We start from the raw sequence: 23,662 nt of genomic DNA on the forward strand, positions 1-23,662 counted from the left end.
GAATATTTAATACTCTTTGGTAGAGCCAAAGAGCAAAGTCTTTGGTAGAGCAAATGTCTGAATCTGAAATTAAAAAAATAATCATTAATCATATTATTCACAATAATAATATGAATAAAATAGTAAATAGTAAATACTAGAAAAATAATGAGTAAATTGAAATTTGCAAAGCTTTCATTACTTATAATTTCGTTTTATTTTAGTTTAGTTCACAGCCAGGTTGTAAAAACGTATAAGTGTAAAATTAATTTCTAAGCCAAAAATTTTTCAGATCGAAACAGAATGGTCCAAAAAATCTCATACCAATAATTGGGCAGTACTTGTAGACACAAGTAGATTCTGGTTTAATTATAGACATGTAGCTAATGTTTTGTCAATTTATCGAAGTGTGAAAAGACTAGGAATTCCAGATAGCCAAATAATTTTGATGATTGCTGATGATATGCCATGTAATCCTAGAAATCCAAGGCCGGCCACTGTATTTAATAATGCAAATCAGCATATTAATGTGTATGGAGATGATGTGGAAGTAGATTATAGAGGATATGAAGTCACAGTTGAAAATTTTGTTCGTCTGCTAACTGGAAGACTTCCACCTGGAACCCCCAGGTCCAAACAATTACTTACGGATGAAGGTAGTAATATCCTCATCTATTTAACAGGTCATGGTGGAGATGGGTTTTTGAAGTTTCAAGATTCAGAAGAGATAACTAGCCAAGAAATGGCGGATGCACTAGAGCAAATGTGGCAGAAGCAAAGGTATGACGAAGAAGTTTTTCTACCTTTGAAAGATGTTTCTTAATGTGTTATATTCTATATCTTCTTCAATTGAAAAATTTAATGGAATTGATCTTTTAATAGGTACAATGAAATATTCTTCATGTTAGATACTTGTCAAGCTGCTTCAATGTATGAACGATTTTATTCACCAAATATTTTGGCTGTGGGAAGTAGTTTGGTTGGTGAAGATTCCTTATCGGTAAATCGAAATTTTGTTGTTTAATTATTGTTGCTAATTTGGTGATATTTTAGCATCATGTAGATCCAGCAATAGGAGTTTATATAATAGACAGATATACTTACTATGCATTAGCCTTTTTGGAAAATGTTGATGCCGACAGTAAGAGATCTATGGCAGAATTTGTAAGTGTAGTCCTTTATTCCTAGCAAATTAGAGCATTTATTTGGGAAAAAAAGATAGTTTGTGATATTCTCAGTATCAAATCTTCATATTATATTTCTTTCCAGCTAAAGGTTTGTACCAAAAAAGAATGTATATCAACTGTGGGAGTTAGAAGAGATCTTTTCAAGAGAAATCCAAGAGATGTACCAATAACTGATTTCTTTGGATCAGTTAGACCTGTTGAAGTGATAAATAATGTTAAAATTGAGCCAATTATTGAAACTGTAAAAAATTCATCTACAAACCTATCAAATAAAAAATATAGGTATATTCCGCCATTAGTAAGTTTTGAGCAGTTTTTAAAATAAATATTTCAATAAAATGAAGTTTTCATTACTGAGCTATTACCAAAAAAGTACCATCCTTCATTCTTATGCACTTCAATAACTAAAAATCAGTGGAAAAGCGTGAGTATAAAAAATAATTCATCAAGTTTAAATGTTCAATTGGGTTTTATTAAACAGAACTTTAAAAATTTTTCATATTACATTACATTGAAAACTGATCAAAAATACTTATTCAAGTCATGTTCCACATCAAGACCTATTGCAAAAAAAACAATTTTGAGAAGAGGTCCAATTCAAAAATTAATCATTGTTTATAGTGAAAAAACATCAAATTAAAATCATAAAAAATCAAATCATTCTATAGTATAACACATTCAAACATGAACCGCCCATGTAGGTAATATATATTTCAAATATACAACAGGTGTATACATTAATTAACAGTACTAAAATTCAATAATTTGCAAAGATCATAAGCAGTACCAAACCAATGGGAAAGAAACAGATCTCATTTGATCCATCTAAAAGGCAGAGTATAGAAGAATTAAAGAAGCGATTCCTTCAAACATAAGTCAAATTTTTGCAATTAAGATTCCCAAAAAGTATCATTCAATTGAAACTGAACCAATGTGATATTATTATATACCTAAAATTAAGGTATATTAAAAAAAATTCTAGGTTATAATTTTATGATTCCAATTTAGATGTTATCCCCAGAAAAGCAATTTTTTACAGCAATATCCGAAGTTCCATGAAATTGAGTGGGTCTGCACTTGAGGATAAAATTGATTTTAAAGTAATTTGAGAGGGTCAATTTTCAATAAAAATTAGAGATGTTTTTGTGTCGGTTTAATTCCACTGCTAGCATCATGTTCAAATTTCTACAGAAACTTTGATAATGTCCATTTTAATATATATTTCATAACATTCTGAAATACACCCTTATGAAACATCAGTGCAATGTGTAATTTAACAAAAATACTAGTTCCAAAACAAAAATTACAATACCAAAGTTTCTTATGCCTCAGACTAAAAAATTTCAACATCTAATAAATCAACTACAGTATTTTAGAGGGCATTAAATATGATTTGTACAAAGACACAAATGCTGGAGCACCACAACCAAACACTCGAATAATAAAATATAACAATTATGAAAATAGTTTCATTACTATTTCCTATAATCGTTTTCTTCACAGTCTCTCTTAAGATGACCTGGCTTGTGACATAAGTAACAGGTTTTAGTATTTTCAGGACAGTTTCTGGAAATATGTCCTGGCCTTTGGCAGTTATGGCAAGTATCATTGCGATCCATACCGCTGTTCTCCGGACAGCTCCTTGCAATATGCCCTGGTTTTCTGCAGTTGTAACAGGACGGCATGTCAGGGCTCTGAGGACAGTCTTTGGCGAAATGACCCTCACCATAACATCTGTAACAGCGAGCTGCTGATTCATCTTTACAGTCTCTCGCAAAATGGCCAACTTTGTTGCATTTGTGGCACTTTTCACGATTCCTGTTGAATCGACTATTATCGCGAGATCCAGCCTGACTACATTCTCTAGCAAAATGACCTGGCTGATTGCATTTGTAGCATGTGCTGCCTGAACTCATGATTGCTGGAAAGAAAGTGTGAACATATTATCGCACACTAGACATAATATGTGAAAAATATCTAAACTAGTAATTGAATTGATGTATTTCAAAGGGGAAAAGTTGTATTTTGTTACAATTCGAGTTTCTTTCATCGAAAAATTTTGAATCTCTAATAACTGATGTGATGATGAATAATATTCAACAATGATCTTGACTTTTTTTTATACTGAAAGTTATAATCATTATATATGTATTGGAAATATTTGAATCTATTGAAATTTGCCCAATATTCTCGACACACCATTGTCTTGGCCATGAAGTATAGTTCGATAGCAAATATTGTGCTAGGCTTGAAATAGCCTCAAATACTTATTTGCAGTAGAAATTTTGTCTTCGTTCACATCAAACCTGAACAACGAAATATAAATTCATTGCTATAAATAAAGAAAGGAGTTACGATCCGAATAAACTGTATTGACAAGAAATAGAGAAATTGAATTGACAAATCAAATATATACAAGAATAAAATTGAATATTTCAAACAGTTTATCACGTTAGACACGGCGTCATTGGTCTGAAAGGTTATTGTAATAAGTGGGCACTGATTTTGTCTGTAATAGGTCCTAATCAGAAGTTCTCGAAGGATAATGAACAAGAGATAAGTCAAATACACTGATGTTTATACATACACATGGAACTGTACCAAAAATTAAAATATGAAATAAGATAATGTTGGGTGTTACAAGTGAGTATTAGAGCAATACTATTTTCAATTCAATAAATAATTAAGCTTACAAAACAGATAATGAATACAAGCTTATTAGACACTGCATAGAAAACTCATTAGAGTATATGTAAGAAATATAATACGAATTCAGGTAATGCATTAGATCAGATCAATGCTAAGCCAATTTGGTTATACGAAACAAGAAAGTATGGAAAGAGAAACGGTTCAACATCGAAAAAAAAAATGCGGCAAAATTCATTTTATTCCTTGAATACATAATATTCTTCCAAGAAGAGGGAAAAAAGGCCTGTTATTTTTTCTCAATAATACAACCTGAACGACTTTTCTGAAAAAACATAATTTGTCGCTCCACGCCGATCTGTGACAATAGTATTAGCAGTTAGACTTTTTACATAACCACTAAAATAAAGTTGAATTTACTTGAATCGCAATATTACAGTTCACTTTTAGCCATAATATCTAAAGAATTAAGAAAATAATGTAACGATAGAATGATGGAATTCGTTTTAATCGAACGAAAACTATGAAGTCCACGTGTATGTTTCACTACAGTATGACAGTAAACATTTTTCGGAGAAACAAAGGAAAAAATGTAAAACTCACCTGCAATTAATGCTTTCAAGTCGAGAGAAAAATAAACTGTTTGGAAATGTTAATATACCCTTCAGTAATTTCGAAATTTGACCACATTCGAGTCAAACTGAGAGGAAAGAACCAAAACACTTCCAAAATTTGTCAATGAATCACAGAAATGAAACCGGTACTGCGCGCATAAATGCCTTCTTTGACATTTCGTTGGCGTTAGCCTCGCTGCGTTATTTTAATGCGCAGTAAGTATTTGTTTCCGGATTGCTAGCGCGAAATTCAAAGTAGTTCCGCTGTTCTAAAAAATGTTTAAGCTTAAACTTGAATTTTATGTATCCTTTTTAATACTTCGAAAATGATCAGTACTCCTTAAAATTTTTCAACAAAATTTTCTAAGAAATAACTATATTTGTTTTCATTCATGATTACTAAAATTTCCGTCCAAAATGTGGCGAATATGAAGATTTATACCCATGCACATTTAACCAAATTCTTCTAGTAGTAATATTATTTTTAGAAAAGCTAAAAATGTTCATTTGAATGAGTGACACGTGTTTCTACCCATAGATTAATACCCTATTATCTCACTAACACACTATGATGGAAACTCATAGCACACTTAAGGATAAATTGAAGTCCTATGTTCATTATTTGTTAGGGCGCTACTTATTTCCTGCATCCATTATTTATTTTCCCTTATTTCTACCATGTTCCCTCTATGTTGAAGAAGCAATTGTTGAATACAGATAATTTGGAATAAAAAGAAATTCTTCTTATTTTCATGTTTCAGTGATGGATTTCATATTGAACCAGACTTCAATATAAGAAAGGATGAGTTTTAGGTATTTCATCAGTCAGATGTGAAAACAGAACACACAAATATATTTTTTGTTTATTATTAAAACAACATACAAATTAATTCATCAATTCAAGTGAATCCGATTTGCTGCATCATCTTTTTTACATATTTACACATAGTTTTTGTACCAGTTTATTGAAAAATACTCAATAATATAAACAATCGGAAGCACTAACATGTCAGTAAGACAAGACACAATGGTAATAAAACTAATTTTAATTATATTATCATAAAATTCAAAGAAACACATGTAGATCATGTTAATATCACTCTTCAATCATATGAAAGAATATTATGAAATCGACAACTAAGTAACAAAACAACAAAAGTTTTATAAAAAAAAATGATGACACCAGAACAGAAGATACTCAAAAAAGTGGGAACCTAACTTTGACAAAACTATAACATTAACTACATATTATAAGGCACAAGAGATATTTATCTTGGATTTGAGGGCTACACCTGAATATCCTCTTGTTCCTTCTCACGCTGCCTAACTGCCACTGCTGTTTCTACTAAGAGATACAAACATTTGAATTTATCCTTGTCTTCTTCTTGAGTGGTCAAAGGATCAGATGGTGGTGGATGAGCTGGTATAACTTGCACTTTCGGAGGATGATTTATTGGAGTTAATGGAGTGAGTTGAGAGTGCTGATTGGTCCAATAATCTCCATTATTTCCCATCTTCTCATCGGCTGATCTGTAAAAAAACATAATTTTTTTCTAGCATTTTGTTATAGAATTAAAAAAGCATTAATAAATGACTCCATTTCTTTTCATGTCATTAATCAATGGTTGAAATCATTTCAAACTTACCCCCTATTTGCTGGATGGGGAGCATCCTTAGCAACTCCATAGCGTATAACTGTTTGCCAAGGAGGGAATTTCTCCTCTTCACTTGGGCTTGAGCTTTCATATTCATTAGGGCTGTCTTCTTCTGAACGATACATAAGTGTCATGCTATCTTCATAATCATGATCCAATCGAATTCGTTTTCCGCCAACACTGGGCAAATCTTCACCCCAGTTCAATCGAGGTTGATCATTAACCATTAAATTAGGATGCAGCTTTTTTCCTCTTCTCGATATAGTATAATGCAATGGATCGTGTCCTTCTCTTCTAATCATTTCAGGTAGTATTCGTCTGCGGGCATTTATGAACCAGTTGCAAACTTGTAGCACTGTGAGGTTGGCTTCTTGTGAAAGGGTAAGCTTTTCAGCATCACTGGGATACGCATTGTATCTATGCTCATATAACCATCTCTTCAGTATCTTAACAGAATGTTTAGGTAGATTTCCACGACGTTTGCGAGTTTGGCCGACGTTGTGATTTGCTATATTAGCAATTTGCACATGTTGCTCATGCTCCTGTTCTGATCCCGATTCATTTTCGTCAGTGCTACTACTGGATTGAAATCTATCGCGCTCTGCAACAAATTCATACATCTTCAAGCAAATGAATTGGAAAAGAATAATTCTAAGTTTTTGTCGTCAAGAAAACAAATAAAAACAATAAAATTGACAGTTGAATACGAAAATTTCCAGTGTCAACTCTTGGCATTTTGAATTCAAATGAATAATCCTAGATACTGACATACAAAAAAATTGCAAGATACTACAAAAAAAATCCACTATCATTATCTTCTACCCACAAAAATTTTTGGAAGATACCTTAACAGCAAAGGGTTCAAATAAGTGAATCGTTTCAATTTGAATTGAATATATACAGAAATCAAAACACGTTAGGATGACAACTGACAGTTACTATGGCCACCTCGTGGTTTATTGAGTTCAGTTTTATAACTTCAACATGAGAAACGAAACGATTTGAATTGAGGAATGCATTTCATACATCACGATCTGATTGAATGGGGGACAAAATATGTATGACTTTCATTCATAATACATGTAATATTCTAATATTTATATCACTTACCTTCGTTCATTTTCATGGTTGACAGATCCAGGGGTTGAATGTGCGAAAACAAATATTTACGTAATAACTTTTGAGGGCTTCCGAAATAAAAAAAATGTGTATAAACTACACTGAAAAATAAAAAATTTCAAAATTCAAATACAAATAGTCACGACGAAAGGCTGTCTTCAGAGTCCTGTTGAAACATCGGCATTCTTGAGTAGTACCGAATAATCCGTTGTTACCCACGAATGACGATTTTATTTTATCCCAAATTAACACTTATTGCGAGTTTCTTTTCACTTTGAATCCTACTCAATACACTGAAAGTCAGCAGAAAGAACTCAAAACTAGAAAAATGAAGTGAAGAATCACGCGTGCTGTGACAGTTGAAATGGCGGTCAAACAATTGACAACTACGAGACATGCTCATCAACACCAGTTCGAAACCGTCAAGTGCAAGCTGATGGTATTTTTAAACTGTCAAGTAGTGGTAGTGGGGGATGTTCTTAAAACGGAATTTTTCATAATTTCGCGTTCTATACGAAGAACGTCTATTAATTTATACTGGTTGATTTGTCCTACATGTCAGCTATGCAAAATAACATAACTATACCGAGTTTGAAAAATTTAATTCTAATGTTGCTATTTTTTCCATCGTCAAAAGTCAAGAACTGTCCAGTTTTTTTTATCATGACATTTATTACTATAAAGACCTAATTTCCATTGCTTCAAAGAAAACAGAATGGATTTAAAAAAAATGAAGAAACGAGGGAAAACAATGAAATGACGTCTGGTCAGGAGCCTTTGTGCATTTTTTCATATAACGCAAATCGGATCGCTTTGAACGTTGCTTTCTTGGTTCCACAAAATAACGTTTTCGAAGATTCGTGCAAAATTTGAGTGCCACTTGCCAAATAATTTCTGAGAAACAAAATTTTTTTAGTGATACTATCATTTATTCAGTTAATAACTCGCTAATGGCTGCTAGGCTCCCCGAAAAAAAAAATTTAATTATCTAACTGGTGCGGAAAGTGATACTTTTCCCCATACGCAACGCATGTCGCAACTCGCAAGCAGTAGTGTGCATTGGCGTAGGCGTAGCCAGGACTTTTATTTGAGAGGGTGTGAGGAGCTCAATGTCGATACAATGTCTGTAGTTTTATACTTGCTTTCTGGGAAATCAAATATTCTAATCCTTGTTGGAAATTATTTCGATTTCAGTATCTAGATAGGCTCGCTCTGAGAATTCCGGGGGAAAGGGGTGTCCACCCTGTCTACCCCTATGGTGGAGCGCGGGAAAGTGACAATTTTGAAACTGAAATGAATGAAGCAAAGTAGGTAAAAACGCACGGTGGAGTAGAAAAGATTTCTACAAAATTTTGTCCTAATCAGTACTTCATGTCTAGTAAACTAGAGTTTTAAATCAAATAGATTGCTAGATTATGAGAAAACTTCAAATTATCTAAAATTTCAGAACCATCAAGCAGATTCTGCTCTTTACAGTCACTTTCGACTAGAAATTCGAAAATTACTTGAAAAAGAACACTCTCTTTCATAGGAAAAAGCACGCAAAAATTTAATACAATATATTGATAAGGATTTCAAAGATTTCATATTTAAAATTAAAATTCTTCAATAAAACAAAAGAAAAACTATTAAAATAATTTGCAGAGTACAATACACACTTCACTTATTCAACAGCATTCTCCGGAAATCATCATTTGATTTGGGCGTTTGAACTATTTTGGTTTCAGTAGAAGATGGATCAGACTTCACCTGTACTGATCTAGGAATGAGAGGAACTTGTAACCTGCTCCTAGAATTCCTGGTAGGTTCAGAAGGTTTCTCATCTATTGCTTTCTTAGGGGGAGGAGCACTGATAGCTACTGATATAACATTTTCACCAATTTTCATCTGATCAACAGCAGTTAAAGCTTTCTTTGTGGATTCAGGGTTAGGAAATTCAATATAAGCAAGCCCTTTTGATTGCCCATTTTTATGTAACACAATTCGGGTGTCAATAGCTCCATAAGGCTTAAATATCTCCATAACCTCATCTTTAGACAATGTTTTTGGGAGTCCACGCACAAAAAGTTTATTTTCTTCTATTTCTGTGGAATACTTGAACACTGGTTTGCGCTCATTTTTATCTGGTTTGCAATTCGAAATAAATATTGGTCGACCATTAAGTGGTTCGCGATCTCTTGCCAAGGCAGTCATAACTTCCTCTTCATGAGAAAACTGAATGTATCCAAAACATTTTGATTTTCCCTTTCTGTCAAGACAAATTTCAATATTGAAAGCATTTGGGAAGATGGCTTTCAAGCTTTCCTCGTCCACTTTTGGATCCAAATTACTTACAAACACAGTTTTCGTGGGATCTTTTTCTATAGGTTTTCTTGGTTCCTTCATCATTCTTTCAACATCTGGTTTAGGTTTTTTACTGTCCCTTATTGGCTCCTGATGTGGTTTACGTTTTTTGCCCCTTTTTGTGTCTTCATCGTGGTGGTTTTCTTGCTGATTATATTGCTGCTGGGTGGCTTGTTCATGATTTGATTTCACATTTTTACATTTTTCATTACATTCTATGATAGAGGATAATGTACCATATTCTCTTTCAAATAATAACCACTCTTCTGCAATATAATATGCCCAATCTTTGCAAGAATTCAATGCTCTCTGATACAATGATCTTATTTGATTTGTATTTCCATACTGCTTGATTAAAGCTAAGAATTCCAACCAAAACGTGAGGTTACCTGGAATAATAAAAATGTATTTAATGCTTGAAGCACAGTCATCTAAAGTCAACGGCTATAGGTGGGTATGCCTGTGAAGTTGAGATATTACTTTTGAATGAAAGTGTTCAAACTCTCTAATTCAAACATGAAGTTCAAGTTTGAAATTAAATCTTGTGATCATTGTGAATAGACCCTTAAACATACAAATACCTAGGGAATTGCAATGCATTCCATGTGTAAGTTTAAACATAGATACTCAACCAGCATTAGCCACCAACATAGTACAAGTAATAGCAGAAAAATTCAAGATATATCTCACAGGGGTGTCAAAAATTAAAATCATATCTTTCTTACCCTTATTTTGAGGGACACTTAAAATGTTGTTCCAAATCGACATAGCTTCCTTGATATTGTCTTTCTTTGCCAGGAGTCTAGCATGGAATCTACCAAAGGAATAATGGGGATCAAACCCTTCACAGATAAAAGTTGCTTGCTCTAGCAACTTATTCAATTTTTCTTCATTTTTGCTGTTTCTCTTAATATACTCAATGTATGCAAACCATAACTGCAAACCTGGAGAGGGAGCGATATCGGTAAGTCCTTGTTCAAAAGATGACATAACTTCACTCTCATTTCTATTCAAGTTTTCTAGAATTCTGAGCTTCATTATCCACAACTCTTCACTCCATGTACAATTTCTTAGTGACCTTTCAGAAATTTTCAAAGCAATATCCCCCAATTTATACACATATTTGCAATAGTCTAACCACAGTGCAGGATTTAAGCTCAGCTGGGATACAGCTCTCTCATACAAACAGATAATAGTTGGGGGATCTTTCACAACTAATATATATCTCTTGTATATTTCAAAGATTTGTGATTCATCCTGGGTGCTCAAAAGTTCTTCTTCAAAAGGCTTGTACAGTTCCAAGTCTTTTAAAGCTTTCTTATAACCCCACTCTATAGGTTCAGGATCAAATGTGAAATCAGAAGGTAAGGTTCCTTTCCATTCCTGCCATTCACCGTAAGTATTTTCCATACCTGAGAAAATTATCAGATCAGAAGGAAATTCTTTCATTATTTTTCGAAATTTTTCAAAAGTGCATGATGAAGACTGTTTGTAACCTTAGATCTGTTTCATAAAATTGGTTACTGAAAACATATTTAATGTTATTTTATAGGTAGCATCAGGGTCTGATATACAGGAGGAAGAAAGGATACTGAGTTGGATTTCAGAAAAAGATAATTAGTTGTTGATTTCAATTGCAAACAGTATGTGTTGACCCCACATTTCAATGTAGAAAAAAAAATAGATGGAGCCTTTTGAAAGTTTACCTAAATTGTGCCATTCCTACCATATTCTGAAATAAAATCTTGTGTGAGAGCCAACTAGCTAATGGCAACTCCTGGTCAAATACCCTGCATATCTTTTGGCATTGTTTATATCCCACTGACAAGTTCTGGATCCACTTATGTTCTTTGTCAACACCAATTCTTCACATCTTTATCCTTAATAACTTACCTATTAATGGGACTGCCAGTTGTCTTTGAAATGTTTTTATTACTCGAGCTGCTTGCACCTTCCATGAATCAGTTTCTTTTGGAGCCATTGACAAGTTTGCTAATTCTATTTCTCTCAAATAATCCCAAAGTAAAGAAGCATCTTTGGTATGTAATCCAGCATTATTTAAAGCTTTTTCTAATACTTCCCTTGATTTTTCTAAACTACCTATTTCCATTGCATACTCAGCATATGCTTGCCATAACTCTATAGCTAAAATTATATAAGCAATAAAAACAAACCAACTTTAATGAGGTAGACTTGTTTCTCACATAAATAATCTTCCACCGCCAGATCGAACAATTTTACTATGTATTGTTTCTCCTGATCTGATACGGCAACTTTTATTTCATTTTTGATCCACGTGAGCCATATCTTTGGGGTTAAAGGGAAACATTCATGAAACCTTAGGTAAGCTGCTTTGAGTGAGTCGAAATCAGCTAGCTTTTCATATAATGCAACAAGCTCAGTATGCAGGTCATACATATACTTATTATCCAGTAATTGGAATTCAATCTCTTTGCAACGAATTTCCATCGACTGTAATAATCGTAAGGTCAAATACCAGAAAGGATTTTCCAGAATCACTTATATATTCATTTATTCAATAACAAAGCATTACGCGGAGTAATAACATTTGTTATTAGGTAAATATAAAAAGTATGGTACATATTTCAGTATACAAGCTCCTTTCAGCAATATAGATAAAACGATAAATTGAATATCATCATATACCTCCAATTCATCATCTGAGAAATCAGGGCTCGACAAATTTTTCATTTCATTCGAATCATCCATTTCATCCATTATCAATTTATTAGATGCCGGCTGCAGTAAATTTAAAAAAAATAATGTTTATTTTCGTCGTGTGATCGTTCGTTTTGTTCATAGACCTATAATACATTTTATTAGGTCTATGGTTTTGTTTAATGACATGACATGAGTAATCACCAGAGATATAGATCTATATCTCTGGTAATCACTGAAAAAAATTGATTTTTCTTCATACATATTAATCTGTAGCAAATGTCATGGAATTCATGGAAAAGCTTTATTTACTATTAAAAAAAGTTTGATCAGAGCCTATTTCTCATACACAGGAACCTATTTAATTGACTAGTGTATCGGGACACAAAATTCCACCGCTATTTGATAGTTTCTCAAAAATTGAATCCGGACCTGGAAATTTTAATGAGTCATTTCCAATGCCTACGTGATCAAAATATTCTCTGTGAATGATTTTCACTTTTCTATGTTCATTTGACTAAACGGACTAATCAAATTCCTGCTTTCTTGTGATTGTATTTTTTTGAAGCTTCGAAGAATTTATTCAGTAGAGAATTTTTTTGGTGATTGATTATAAAAAAGTTGAAGTCTTTAAGATTTGTTGTTTACTGAACCGAAAAATTCAGTTTAGTGATGTACACGTTTACTACGCATATTTATCAATCATCTGAATTCATCTTTCGAATTTTAAAATGAATTCTTCTAATATAATATCGTGCGCCGTTTGTGGACATACTGATAAATTGTATAGTTGTTCTCGTTGCAAGTTGATATTTTATTGTTCAAAAGAACACCAGAAAAAGGATTGGAAAAAACACAAAGTAGACTGTGGTAAACCTTCAGAAAATAGGAATACTGAGGGAAATATTATAACAAATATTGAAGAAAAACTATCAACATTAGACAAAATTAAATTATTGAATTCCACCTCTATCACACCACCGAGAACTCCTATATCGAATCAGTTGATAGAAGATTCTCCAAGTACATCAAGAATATCTATAACAAACTTCGGTAAGCCAACCACATCTTTAGAAACTCAGCTTACGCCTCCTACAACACCAGAAAACGAAGAAAAAGCAAGTTCTATATCTCAAGTGTTGGGTACGGAAGCACATACTACTTCTACTACATCCCAAAAAGGTGCTATTACATTGGAACGTCCAGAAAGTAGTGCCTCTATCTCCTTACCTCAACAGGGAAGTGCTGAAAGTGAAATTTTGGCAACAGCTATTGAAAGGTTGTGCTTCTACCCTAGTAATATTAACAGTACTTTATCAAACCAAGAAAGTGCACATAAACAAAATATGCCTGTAAATAGAAGAAATGTTATACCCGGTACACCTGAATTTAGGCAAAGAACTGATCCTGCTTTTCAATACTCAACACCTATGGATGATATGGTGAATATTATCATTGAAGATTTAAATGCACATGGATTGTGTGTTTTAGATGATTTTTGTGGTCCTCAAATAGGAAAAGCTGTGTTGCAAGAAGTATTAAACATATATAGTAAAGGAATTTTCCAGGATGGTCAGTTAGTATCAAAGAGTAAGAATGATGCACAATCTATTAGGAGTGATAAAATATTGTGGGTAGATGGCAAAGAACCTCATTGTAGATATATTGGTCAAGTATTGAAGAAAATCGATGCTTTAATTATGAGGGCAAATAAAACTCCAAATAATGGAAAATTAGGTTGCTATAATATTAATGGCCGAACTAAGGTGAGGAAAAAAAATTTGTCTTGTTTATAGAGGTCATTTTAATTTATCTATTACTTAAAAATAAAAGGTTATTGATTGTGTTATGTATTATACTAGCTTTGGTAATATTTGGAAAACCTTAGTATATTATGAGCTGGTTTTACTTGAATGATAAGAGCTTTCATAACATTCTAACGTGGATAACATTTATTACATTACTTATAATTTTTATAGAACAGAGCCTATGTCTGTTTGGTTTCCTTATCACATTACTTATAATTTTTACAGAACAGAGTTTATGTCTATGTTTGGTTTCCTTCCCATTGCCTAAACTTAATTTGTAACATATTTCAAGTCATTAGAACAAAATTGGTTACATCAACTCAATGAAAAGACAATATTCACATATATATTTAATTCAAGGCAATGTGTGCTGTGTACCCTGGTTCTGGTACTCATTATGTCAAACATGTGGACAATCCAAATCATGATGGTCGATGTGTCACCGCTATTTATTATCTTAACCTTAATTGGGATGTGAAGAAAGATGGAGGAGTTCTACGGATATATCCAGAAAGTGAAAAAGAAAAAGTGAGTTTTGAATCTTAAAGTTTGACTAATTTGTATTCAATATAATTTGAATCAATTGAATGTGATAATGTAAAAAAAAACTTGAATTTTACATAATGTAGATGTCCATTTTTTATTTCAATTTTCACAGATGGCAGAGGTAGCACCTCTATTTGATAGACTTATATTTTTCTGGTCTGACCGCCAGAATCCTCATGAGGTGCAACCTGCATATTCAACACGCTATGCTATCACACTGTGGTATTATGATGGACCTGAAAGAGCTCTTGCTACAAAGAAATTCGAATTGGAAAATAAGGTTAGTGGCTTATGATGATAATAATAATGAATAATGTTCTCATGAGGATGCTGTTTTTACTAACTGGAATATGACAATATGAATAAGTGGTTGATGTGAAATATGATGAACAAAAAAATGTTTTTTTTTGGCACGGTTTGTTGTGTGTTGCTCTGAAGAACCTAAATAAGTCCAAAACCATAGTCTATTCTTCCTCAATGGAATAGTCCTACCATTGGCTCTCTGAATTATTATATGTTGGCAAGTTCAATTTGTTGATCGGAATTATCTGATCAATATCATTCAATATAGTTTTTCTATAAAATACATCACAATTTTCACACTTGAAATAATAATCAAAAGCAAATATCCTGATCATTTCACAAATGATATTTTAGGTAATTTCAGGTTCAAAGAACTAACATGACCTCAATCTCCTGATATAAGTGTTCAAGCAGATGGAATTAAAGACATAAGTGTTTGGTGTTTGCCACCTAACAAATTGAGCTTTTAGTTGATTTATTATAACAATAAAGTATTATTTTTTTTTTTTTGGTCATTGCAATACTTCATGAAGGAAAAATTTGTTTTGGTTATACAAATCGTTTTTTTGATTGAACTAATATGATATATTCATGTGTTCCATTTGAAAAAGCTGATTACTTAATCTATGTAAATATTATTCTCTGTAAATATTATTTACTCCATATTGGTGTAGCTTCATATTCAGTTGTACAAAGGTTGTTTTATCGATCCTTATTAACTTATTAATTTTATCTAATATGTATATAGACAATCGAGATTTTGCCTATTTGTGATCTTTATTGTGGAGTGTCAAAATATTCATGAATTTCAAGTTTTGATTTCTTTTCAACTACTCGCATACTGAATCAAGAATCAAAAAAAGAAGTTTTTTAAATTGAGCTATTGATAAATAATGAAATTAATGAAAGACAAATGTTATACCTCGTAGTGATTCTAGCACAATTATTCAAGAGTTCTAGACTAATAATTAGTAGGCTTTTCATACGTTTAGTCTAAACTTATTCACAGATTTCCACTCCAAACTTCTCTGTAAATTGTGAGTACAGATAAATATAATAAGGACCATACCTTGGACCATATAGAGTACCTATACCAAAAATGCGCTGTGTATAGGGTGATCTGTGTGAGGCAGAGCCTCAAAATAATTTGTATATCATGAGATATACTCAAAAATGATGGATTTAGACATATTTGGTTGATTACATGTTGAAAAGTGAATATTTCGAGACTATTCAATCATGACGAAAGGTAGATGGAGGGCCTTGAACTTTGCAAAAAAAATCGTCAACTGAAAATTCTCGTTGAATTTTTTGTTTATTTTAAAGAAAATGGTTCAGAATAACATTAAAAATATGATCTGACGGTTTTCACAAGCCGAAGCAATGGAAAACGTCAATTAAAGTCACAGAAATCACTCTTTCTATAACTGCGTGTCAAGTAAAAATTAACATGATTTTGAATACTCACAATAAATTTTTCAAACAGGTGAATATTGTTGAAAATTGTGATGTTTCCATGTGATTGTCGTGGAATAATTGTTATTCTATGATATGCAGTGTTTATTGTGAATATTTTATTACTAATAATTGTTCCTTTGTGATTCAGTTTTTTTGGATCTTATTGAAATCGTCCAAATTTTTGTTTTGGAATGTTTTTAGCATGTATGGTATTGTGAAGGAATATTTAGAACAGTCTTTTCACTATGTTTCATGAAAAATGGCACTTACAAAATGAGAATTTGTGAACAAAAAATATTCAGGTGAAAATATCTCACCAACATTTGAAAACTGAAGCAATATAGTTATCAAGTAATGATAACGCAAAAAATGCGGATTATAGTTAGTAAACTCTGATTATTTGATAAATGAAAGACTTTTTGCTCATTATTACATATATCTTTATTAACCACATATTTTGAAGACTTTTGTTGCCTAAAAAGTGGTTTTGTTGGAATTAAAATTGTATTCAAAATTTATTAATGGAAGAAGTCATGGCCACTTATGAAATTTTTACAGCAAACAGAAAGAGTTTCAATTGAATTTGTTCATTTGTGATTTTCAATACATATATACTGACTTAAACTTCAAATTCAAGAATAGTTTTGAATTCTGGCTAATTATGTACAGCCAGAATATAGCGGGCCTGTCAAACAGTGTCGATTTTTTTTCTTCAGTGTTAATCCCTGCATTTTAAATATAATTTACTCTACACTGCTTAGTGTTTTCATGATGTCCCTATCCATATAATTACCATGATTGAAATGTTGATGCTGGTGGCGAGTTTATGCGATCACGTGATCGCCATCTGTCGATTGGATTGGTTCCTTAGGTCTTTATTTTTAGCAAGCCTGTATGTACTCACCAACATATTTTTGAGATATATATTCAAAACACATTAATCGAACTTCGATCATTGGTTTCTTAACTAATTTGAGCAGTAAGGGTGGGTTCATACAGTGTTACTCTAAGATTTGAGAAAGGGATCAATGTTCAATCTAATTGGCAGGTATTGTTTACGTGTTCGTCCATTAGGTTGGTCAATTTCTTAGGTCTTAGTCCTTAGGGTGCCCTGCATGGACCCTTCATTAGAACCAAACAATTTACACTTCCATTTATGTTATTTATATTGACACTCGCAGTCCTGATACTCCTTTAAAATATCTTTTGATGATGAATCTCCAAAATAAAGCGTCAAAATATAACTCAGTCCAAACTTGGACTTTTTTTCTGGTTTATTATGCAAGTAACGAAAATTCCTTCTCCAGACTTTTCATCTTTTTATGATGAATTCAATGTGAAGCCAACAATGAGCAACATGAATTTTTTTTACAGTTGACCCAACAACGGGCTGCAAAATTACCAATTACTCATGATCAAGTCAGATTATTGCACCAAATAACCACCGCTTTAAGGCTACTAGATGGTCAAAGACAAGAACGATTTCATCAATTGGCAAGAGAACAAGAATTGAAAAGAAACAATACAACCTCGTCATAGCATCAGTTGTTGATTGTAGTGCTATTTTTGTGCAATGAAAGATGAGTTGGAAAGGATGAAGAATCAATAAGAAGTGAATTGTGATATTTTAATTGAATATTTTGCTTAGTTGAAAGAAGAAAAGTAATGTGATGGTGAATTTTATGCTGGTTTTGTTGTTGAGATTTTTAAAGTGAGTAATATTTTGATCAAATTGGAAATTTTTTGGGTATTCACCTGATGAAGATAACATTAATTTCAGAAGAATTCAGACTTGAATTAACTATTTGTTCCTAAAGTCGTTGATTGATGCCTTTTATAGTAACAACATTCAAATTTACTATGAATCTTGAAAAAACATAAAATTCAAACAATCAACATCAACAATCGATTTCTATGAAGTAAAGAGTAGATTCTCCAGAAATACTGCAACAGGCTTTTCTGTTATTGAACTTTGCCCATAATAGTTATCGTGTCTTGTGAAGTTGTGATATATTATTGGATTAATGTTTTATATGTTAATTTTTTAACTATCTCAAACAATAAGAATTGAAATTTATTATTTAATATATTTTTCAGTATTAGTTATTTTCCATGAATATTCAGAACTGACTCACATGTTTTTTATTCATAATTTATTGTTATTTGATGTTTCTTCGAGGAAATAATAATTTCAAAAAATTTACCAACACTGAATTTCTTTTATTCACAATCTGCAGTCATGGTTCACATTTTACATAGTATTTTTACCCGGAATAGATTTCGAAAAAATTGTATATTGAACTTTTTCACTTCCAATAAAAGAAACTTTTTTTGGGGTCATAATCGAATCCTGTAAGCTTTCAAATCGCCGAATCTTCGCTTTTTCTGCGTTTTAGGTTTCAGAGAGATGAATAATCCAGGTACAACATTTAGAGGGGTGTTCCTAAAACGCTACGCCACAAAAACTGTAGATTCCCCATAAAATAAGTAACATTTTTGTTTTCGTCTCCCATTTTTTTCTGTGGGCTTCAAGTTTTCGAGATACAGGGTGTCAAAATAATTCTTTTCTGATCAACACACCAATAAGACTACAACATAATTTTTCACGTTATATATTGAAAGACAAAATACAGTTCTCCAAGTAATAGTACATGCCTTTAGTTCAATTCACACATTGCTGTGCATTTTCAATCCGACACAAAGTTTCTTGGACACTCTAAAATGAAAATTTGATGTACAATATAGCACACTTCAAAACTCACCACTTACTTCTATCAAATTCTGAAAATTGTTTCTGTTCATACTGAGACATAATACTATGGCATCATATAAAATTTCTAAATGAGTCAGCTTCATATTTCTTGATGTATTTACTGATATTCTGTCCCACAAATTATAAATTTTCTTCTTGTCTTCATCTACAAAAAAAAGTTCACAAAATGGAGAATCTCGAATCAATGGTATTTCGGGTAAATTGTGAACACCTAAACCAAAATGCATCCATTTTTGAATTGCATGAAATTGATGAAATCAACTGTGAAACTCTGAATTGCATGATGATAACCTTTTCTTTCCAATAATTGTGAAAGTTATGCTTTAAAATTCAAAACCCTAAATCTGTCTCGTTTTGAAATGATAGAGCACTGATTCTGCTCTCAATTATAAGTATAGTTACCAGCACTGTCCTTGAAAATTTTCTCTCTACTAAAACTTTTGTGTTGCTCATCTGTTGGTTCAGTTTTGATTATCTTATAGCATACAGAAGACTGTATACAGTTGTTAACCATATTTGAATTCAAATGTGAAAATATATTGAAATCATCACTTCGTACCATCGATTTTCTACTGCACTTTTCTACAAGGTCGCTTTTTTCTCCTGAAATAAGAGCTCATTTACTGAGGAAAATGGTGGTCAAAATCATCCTTATCATGTTCCTCAAAAGTGTTACTTTATAGGATTACAATTTCTTATTTTTTACCTCCTTTTTGTTTTCATTCAATCGCCCCTTTATTATATGGACATTAAATATTATCACTTACTTTTTATATCACCCAGCATTTCATTATTTCCATGAGATTTCAACTTATTACTTGATTTGCCTGAAAGTGATATGGTCATTGTTATACTGATCATAAAATTATAAATCCTTTTTACCTCCACTTCTCAGTCGGTAGCACCATCCATTACTGTATAAGTTTGGATTCCTGATCGCTCTGATTTCCCTACACACCGACTTGGGGATAATTTGATCTGGAAAATTGCATCGATAATAACAAATTCAAAGCCTTACTTCTTGGAGCTTTATACTTTGGAGGGAATTTTTAATTGATTGTAAATTGTTTGTATTCAAAAGAACCTTGTAGAGACTTAGGCGATTTTCGTCGAAGAATATCGGTGAAAAGAACTTTCCTCTCTCCCTTTCAGATGGATCTTCGATCCTCAAAGTCACGCTACAATTATTATAGAAAAAGTCGTGCAACTAAAAAAAAAAAATTATATTATATTCGTGGTAAAAAATCCAAATTTACTCAATGTATGCAGTATCCCTAAGGGATTTACTGCGACAATCAAGCGTTGGAGCAGGGAGGAATGCCCCTGAGGTCATGAAACATGCCGTTCTTTGAAGTTTGGCAAATTTGCTTTGGGTTTGTTGGCGCTCTGGACAGTCCAACAAGGCAATACTACACCCTCTGCCGGCTTTGAATCCGAGAGTCTCGCCACAAAGCGTGCTTATGATGTTTTTTGAGCTCTCCGCATAGTGCTAATTCAATGAGGGTAATCAGAGGGGAAATTTATTTGTTTTTGGAAATTATAAACTCGTGCTATGAATTGGTCATACCTTCAAAGGCAGTTCTCCACGACAAGATGCGATTGTGAGAATTGGGACACCAGCATGTACATCTTCTAAGGTAGCAGCTATGCTTATTTGGTCGCTTTCCTCAATGTGATTCCACCACTCGTCTACTCTTGATAAGACTAGAAGCGATGGTAAATCTTTCCTAACATTGAGAAATTGCTCCTGTCAAATATGATTATATAAAAATACAAACAGGCTGTGGACGATTCGGGTATACTTCTCCAAATGTGGAAATATCCAAAACATAACAAGGTAAATGCTCCAATATCTGTAAAATTCCAGGTATGATGTGTGTTGATAATCCTTGTTTATTCGATCCAATTAATATTATTCTACCAGCATATCTGTTGCTTCCCAATACATATCTGGTTGAACATAAAATTACAATAATAAATAAATTTTCTACAAATAGCAAATACCGAAGATATGAATTTTGTGCGTTACTTTTTTCTCAGTCTGTATATGTTTGAATTTTTTTTGCTTACTTATAATGAGGGTTGAGAAAATGTGGCCATATGGCTCCTACGTGGGAAACTATATTATCTATTTGTCTCTCCAGTAGTGGCCGTAAAATTGGACATAGTTGTCGCATTTTTGTTCCTATTTTTTGTGAAGACGGGATAACATTAAGTCGGGCATTCATAAAATCGCATTCTTCAACCTGAAATTTTTTTTCCGATTTGAGTGTTACTTGTTTTGTTGCATGAATTGCCGCCAATATCGTTTCTCCAAAATGAGTGAGAATAATATGTATTATGGAAACTAATAAAGAGTATTTCTTCTTGAAAATATTAAGTCAATTGCATGAATAGAATTCTAGTGCATATTTTACAAAAGGAAAGTGCCAACGAGATGGTATGAGGGTAGCATCTATTAAAACTTATACCAACTTTCATTTTCTTTGGATCAATTCTAACTCTCAACGTTCCACCAGTATTTCCAATAGTAGGATAAAGTCTTTTTGTGCAACACAGAACTGCTTCTGCACAAAGGGCTTGAAGATCAGCACCACAACATCCTGCTGTTATATTAGCCAAGTTATTTATAAACTCCTCAGTAGGAGGATGCTTCCACGTCTTTGTATGTACCTAAACATTGAATACTCCGTCATAAGAGGGAAAATTTCCAGTGTATATCAATAAGTCTGTTGGTCGCCAATAATAACTATGATAGGAGAAATTGCCAAGGTGATGAGGAACTGACTCGTTTTCTTTTAAAAAAATATTCAAAAACGGAAAAGATTTTTCTACCTGAATAATTTCTTTTCTGGCTTCAGTAGATGGCATTGGGAAATATAATTCCTTATCGAAACGGCCTGGGCGTCTTAATGCGGGATCTAAAGCGTCCAATCTGTTAGTGGCACCAATTACGACAACTCCATTCATGTTATCTAGACCATCCATCAGAGCCAATAATGTTGAAACTACACTGCAGTGTACATGGTCGTTTTTTTGGGAACGTATTGGAGCCAAACCATCAATTTCATCAAAAAATATGATAGAAGGCCTAGCTTTGGCAGCCTGTACATAAACAACACAAATTTCATTATTTCCTCAAGTAGAGACACCCCAAACCAATGGAGGCTGGTGCAAGAGCACTGATGAAACTGTTGAACCTATTCTGTTCACCTGTAGTAATCTTAAGAGTTAAGGACAAAACACTCCTGGGAACCACAACACCAACTATTTTTATGGTGAGAGGGACTCCTACCTGTCGACTGTGGCATTTTTGTCAGCGTGTCTAAGGGTGTGAGTCTCCCCAACCACAAACAGAAGAGCAATGGGCCACAAAAAGCCTCAGCAAGTAGAATAAAAAAAAGATGAGATGATGCAGTACCAACTTGGCTGTATGATGAAATTCCTTTTTCTATACTCCCTTGATCCACTCTATTTGGGTATAACATATGTGCATCATTTTAGTGAAAAAAAAATACTGATAAGGCCCACATAACATTACAAAATTTTTTTCCACAAACTGCAACAAGGGGGATAAAAAGAGAAAACGAATAAAAATTTCAAGAAAAATGCATGCCCTCCCCGAAATATTCATGTACTCTTCTAAAAAAATATGAAATGAGTACCTTGTCAAACAAATCCTTCAGTTTCTTTTCTGATTCTCCAAGCCATTTGTCTAGGCAATCCGCGCCTTTTCTGTGAAAAAAACTAACTTTTCCTATATTTTCTGTATTGATTTCATTTGCCAAAGCTGCTGCAACAAGAGTTTTTCCCGTACCTTGAAATGATAACTTGTACCGATTAAAATTATGCAGCTATTATCAACTTACCTGGAGGTCCATAAAAAAGAACACCTCTAGGAGCTTTTATATTGAAGTGAGAATAGAGATTTCCATACAGCAAGGGAAAAATAATGAGTTCTTTGAGAGTTTTAATGTGATGGGATAGTCCTCCAACATTACTGAAATCTAATTTGTTCCTGGAATTTTTTTTTCTTGAACATGTACAAGGTTTCGAAGATCTGGACATGCCTAATTTCATACATTAACATAAGTCAACTTTTAATTTATTGATATTCGGTTTGGTTTCGTGAAATCAGTGTCAAAATTAACATATTTCAAATATTTGATATTTCATATTTGATCACTTCCATTCTGAAAAGTCAAAATTTCTTGTTTTTCCACAAAATAATTTAAGTGCAGTGAAAAGTAAAATCCACTCATCCAGCATGCTACAATATGTATCTGAGGTTTTGCTTATCATCGGAAACCCTGGTTTGCCTTCCACAGAGAGAATAAAATTATGAATCTGGGGAAATCATTTTTTTTTATTTTGTCATAAGAAATAAAAATCATTAAGGGTGAGCTCAGGAATCCAAAAATAGAGGCATTTAGGATAGCCTTTCCTTCAACGATCAAAAGACAGGTCGAATATCCCATTCATACCTTTCTTACCAAAATACAACAAAAGGCAGAGGTGATAACCACCCCCAAAACCTGGAAGCGACATCTAC

General features: G+C 32.8%; 6 protein-coding genes across 8 annotated transcripts; 2 read left to right on the forward strand and 4 right to left on the reverse strand.

The window, feature by feature from the left end:
• Nucleotides 1-60: 60 nt before the first annotated feature.
• On the forward strand, nt 61-1,505 carry LOC123307273 (putative GPI-anchor transamidase). The gene is made up of 5 exons (XM_044889510.1): nt 61-219; nt 272-759; nt 862-979; nt 1,033-1,143; nt 1,249-1,505. The coding sequence occupies exons 1-5, from the start codon at nt 148-150 to the stop codon at nt 1,489-1,491; spliced, it is 1,032 nt and encodes a 343-aa protein (XP_044745445.1). The 5' UTR covers nt 61-147; the 3' UTR covers nt 1,492-1,505.
• A 799-nt stretch (nt 1,506-2,304) lies between these two features.
• Nucleotides 2,305-4,583, reverse strand: LOC123307831 (CCHC-type zinc finger protein CG3800). Its single transcript, XM_044890282.1, has 2 exons — nt 4,416-4,583; nt 2,305-3,087 (listed from the first exon to the last, which is right to left on the reverse strand). Exon 2 carries the CDS (start codon nt 3,080-3,082, stop codon nt 2,642-2,644), a length of 441 nt encoding a protein of 146 aa, XP_044746217.1. The 5' UTR covers nt 3,083-3,087; nt 4,416-4,583; the 3' UTR covers nt 2,305-2,641.
• Nucleotides 4,584-5,277: 694 nt separating this feature from the next.
• On the reverse strand, nt 5,278-7,620 carry LOC123308459 (homeobox protein TGIF2LX-like). The gene is made up of 3 exons (XM_044891115.1): nt 7,192-7,620; nt 6,073-6,682; nt 5,278-5,956 (listed from the first exon to the last, which is right to left on the reverse strand). Exons 1-3 carry the CDS (start codon nt 7,205-7,207, stop codon nt 5,713-5,715), a joined length of 870 nt encoding a protein of 289 aa, XP_044747050.1. The 5' UTR covers nt 7,208-7,620; the 3' UTR covers nt 5,278-5,712.
• Nucleotides 7,621-8,744: 1,124 nt separating this feature from the next.
• Nucleotides 8,745-12,361, reverse strand: LOC123308449 (squamous cell carcinoma antigen recognized by T-cells 3). Its single transcript, XM_044891097.1, has 5 exons — nt 12,211-12,361; nt 11,748-12,015; nt 11,437-11,688; nt 10,269-10,955; nt 8,745-9,932 (listed from the first exon to the last, which is right to left on the reverse strand). The coding sequence occupies exons 1-5, from the start codon at nt 12,280-12,282 to the stop codon at nt 8,860-8,862; spliced, it is 2,352 nt and encodes a 783-aa protein (XP_044747032.1). The 5' UTR covers nt 12,283-12,361; the 3' UTR covers nt 8,745-8,859.
• A 368-nt stretch (nt 12,362-12,729) lies between these two features.
• Nucleotides 12,730-18,546, forward strand: LOC123308456 (egl nine homolog 1). 2 transcript variants are annotated; one of them, XM_044891110.1, is made up of 4 exons: nt 12,730-13,988; nt 14,391-14,558; nt 14,689-14,856; nt 15,244-17,093. In XM_044891110.1, exons 1-4 carry the CDS (start codon nt 12,954-12,956, stop codon nt 15,274-15,276), a joined length of 1,404 nt encoding a protein of 467 aa, XP_044747045.1. In that variant the 5' UTR covers nt 12,730-12,953; the 3' UTR covers nt 15,277-17,093. The 2 variants fall into 2 exon arrangements, with proteins under 2 accessions (XP_044747045.1, XP_044747044.1); XM_044891109.1 differs by lacking the exon at nt 15,244-17,093 and adding an exon at nt 17,712-18,546 and having other exon boundaries at nt 12,732-13,988.
• Nucleotides 18,547-18,666: 120 nt separating this feature from the next.
• On the reverse strand, nt 18,667-23,279 carry LOC123308453 (ATPase family AAA domain-containing protein 2-like). Of its 2 annotated transcripts, XM_044891101.1 has the most exons (14): nt 22,980-23,279; nt 22,776-22,927; nt 21,946-22,215; nt 21,586-21,783; nt 21,181-21,356; nt 20,913-21,060; nt 20,678-20,857; nt 20,146-20,317; nt 19,993-20,088; nt 19,878-19,937; nt 19,513-19,713; nt 19,107-19,255; nt 18,993-19,053; nt 18,667-18,925 (listed from the first exon to the last, which is right to left on the reverse strand). In XM_044891101.1, exons 1-13 carry the CDS (start codon nt 23,188-23,190, stop codon nt 19,000-19,002), a joined length of 2,067 nt encoding a protein of 688 aa, XP_044747036.1. In that variant the 5' UTR covers nt 23,191-23,279; the 3' UTR covers nt 18,667-18,925; nt 18,993-18,999. The 2 variants fall into 2 exon arrangements, with proteins under 2 accessions (XP_044747036.1, XP_044747035.1); XM_044891100.1 differs by lacking the exon at nt 18,667-18,925 and having other exon boundaries at nt 18,934-19,053; nt 22,980-23,278.
• Between the last annotated feature and the right edge of the window lie 383 nt (nt 23,280-23,662).

This window comes from Coccinella septempunctata, chromosome 2 (assembly GCF_907165205.1).
Source record: "Coccinella septempunctata chromosome 2, icCocSept1.1, whole genome shotgun sequence".
In the NCBI taxonomy this organism is placed as follows: domain Eukaryota; kingdom Metazoa; phylum Arthropoda; class Insecta; order Coleoptera; family Coccinellidae; genus Coccinella; species Coccinella septempunctata.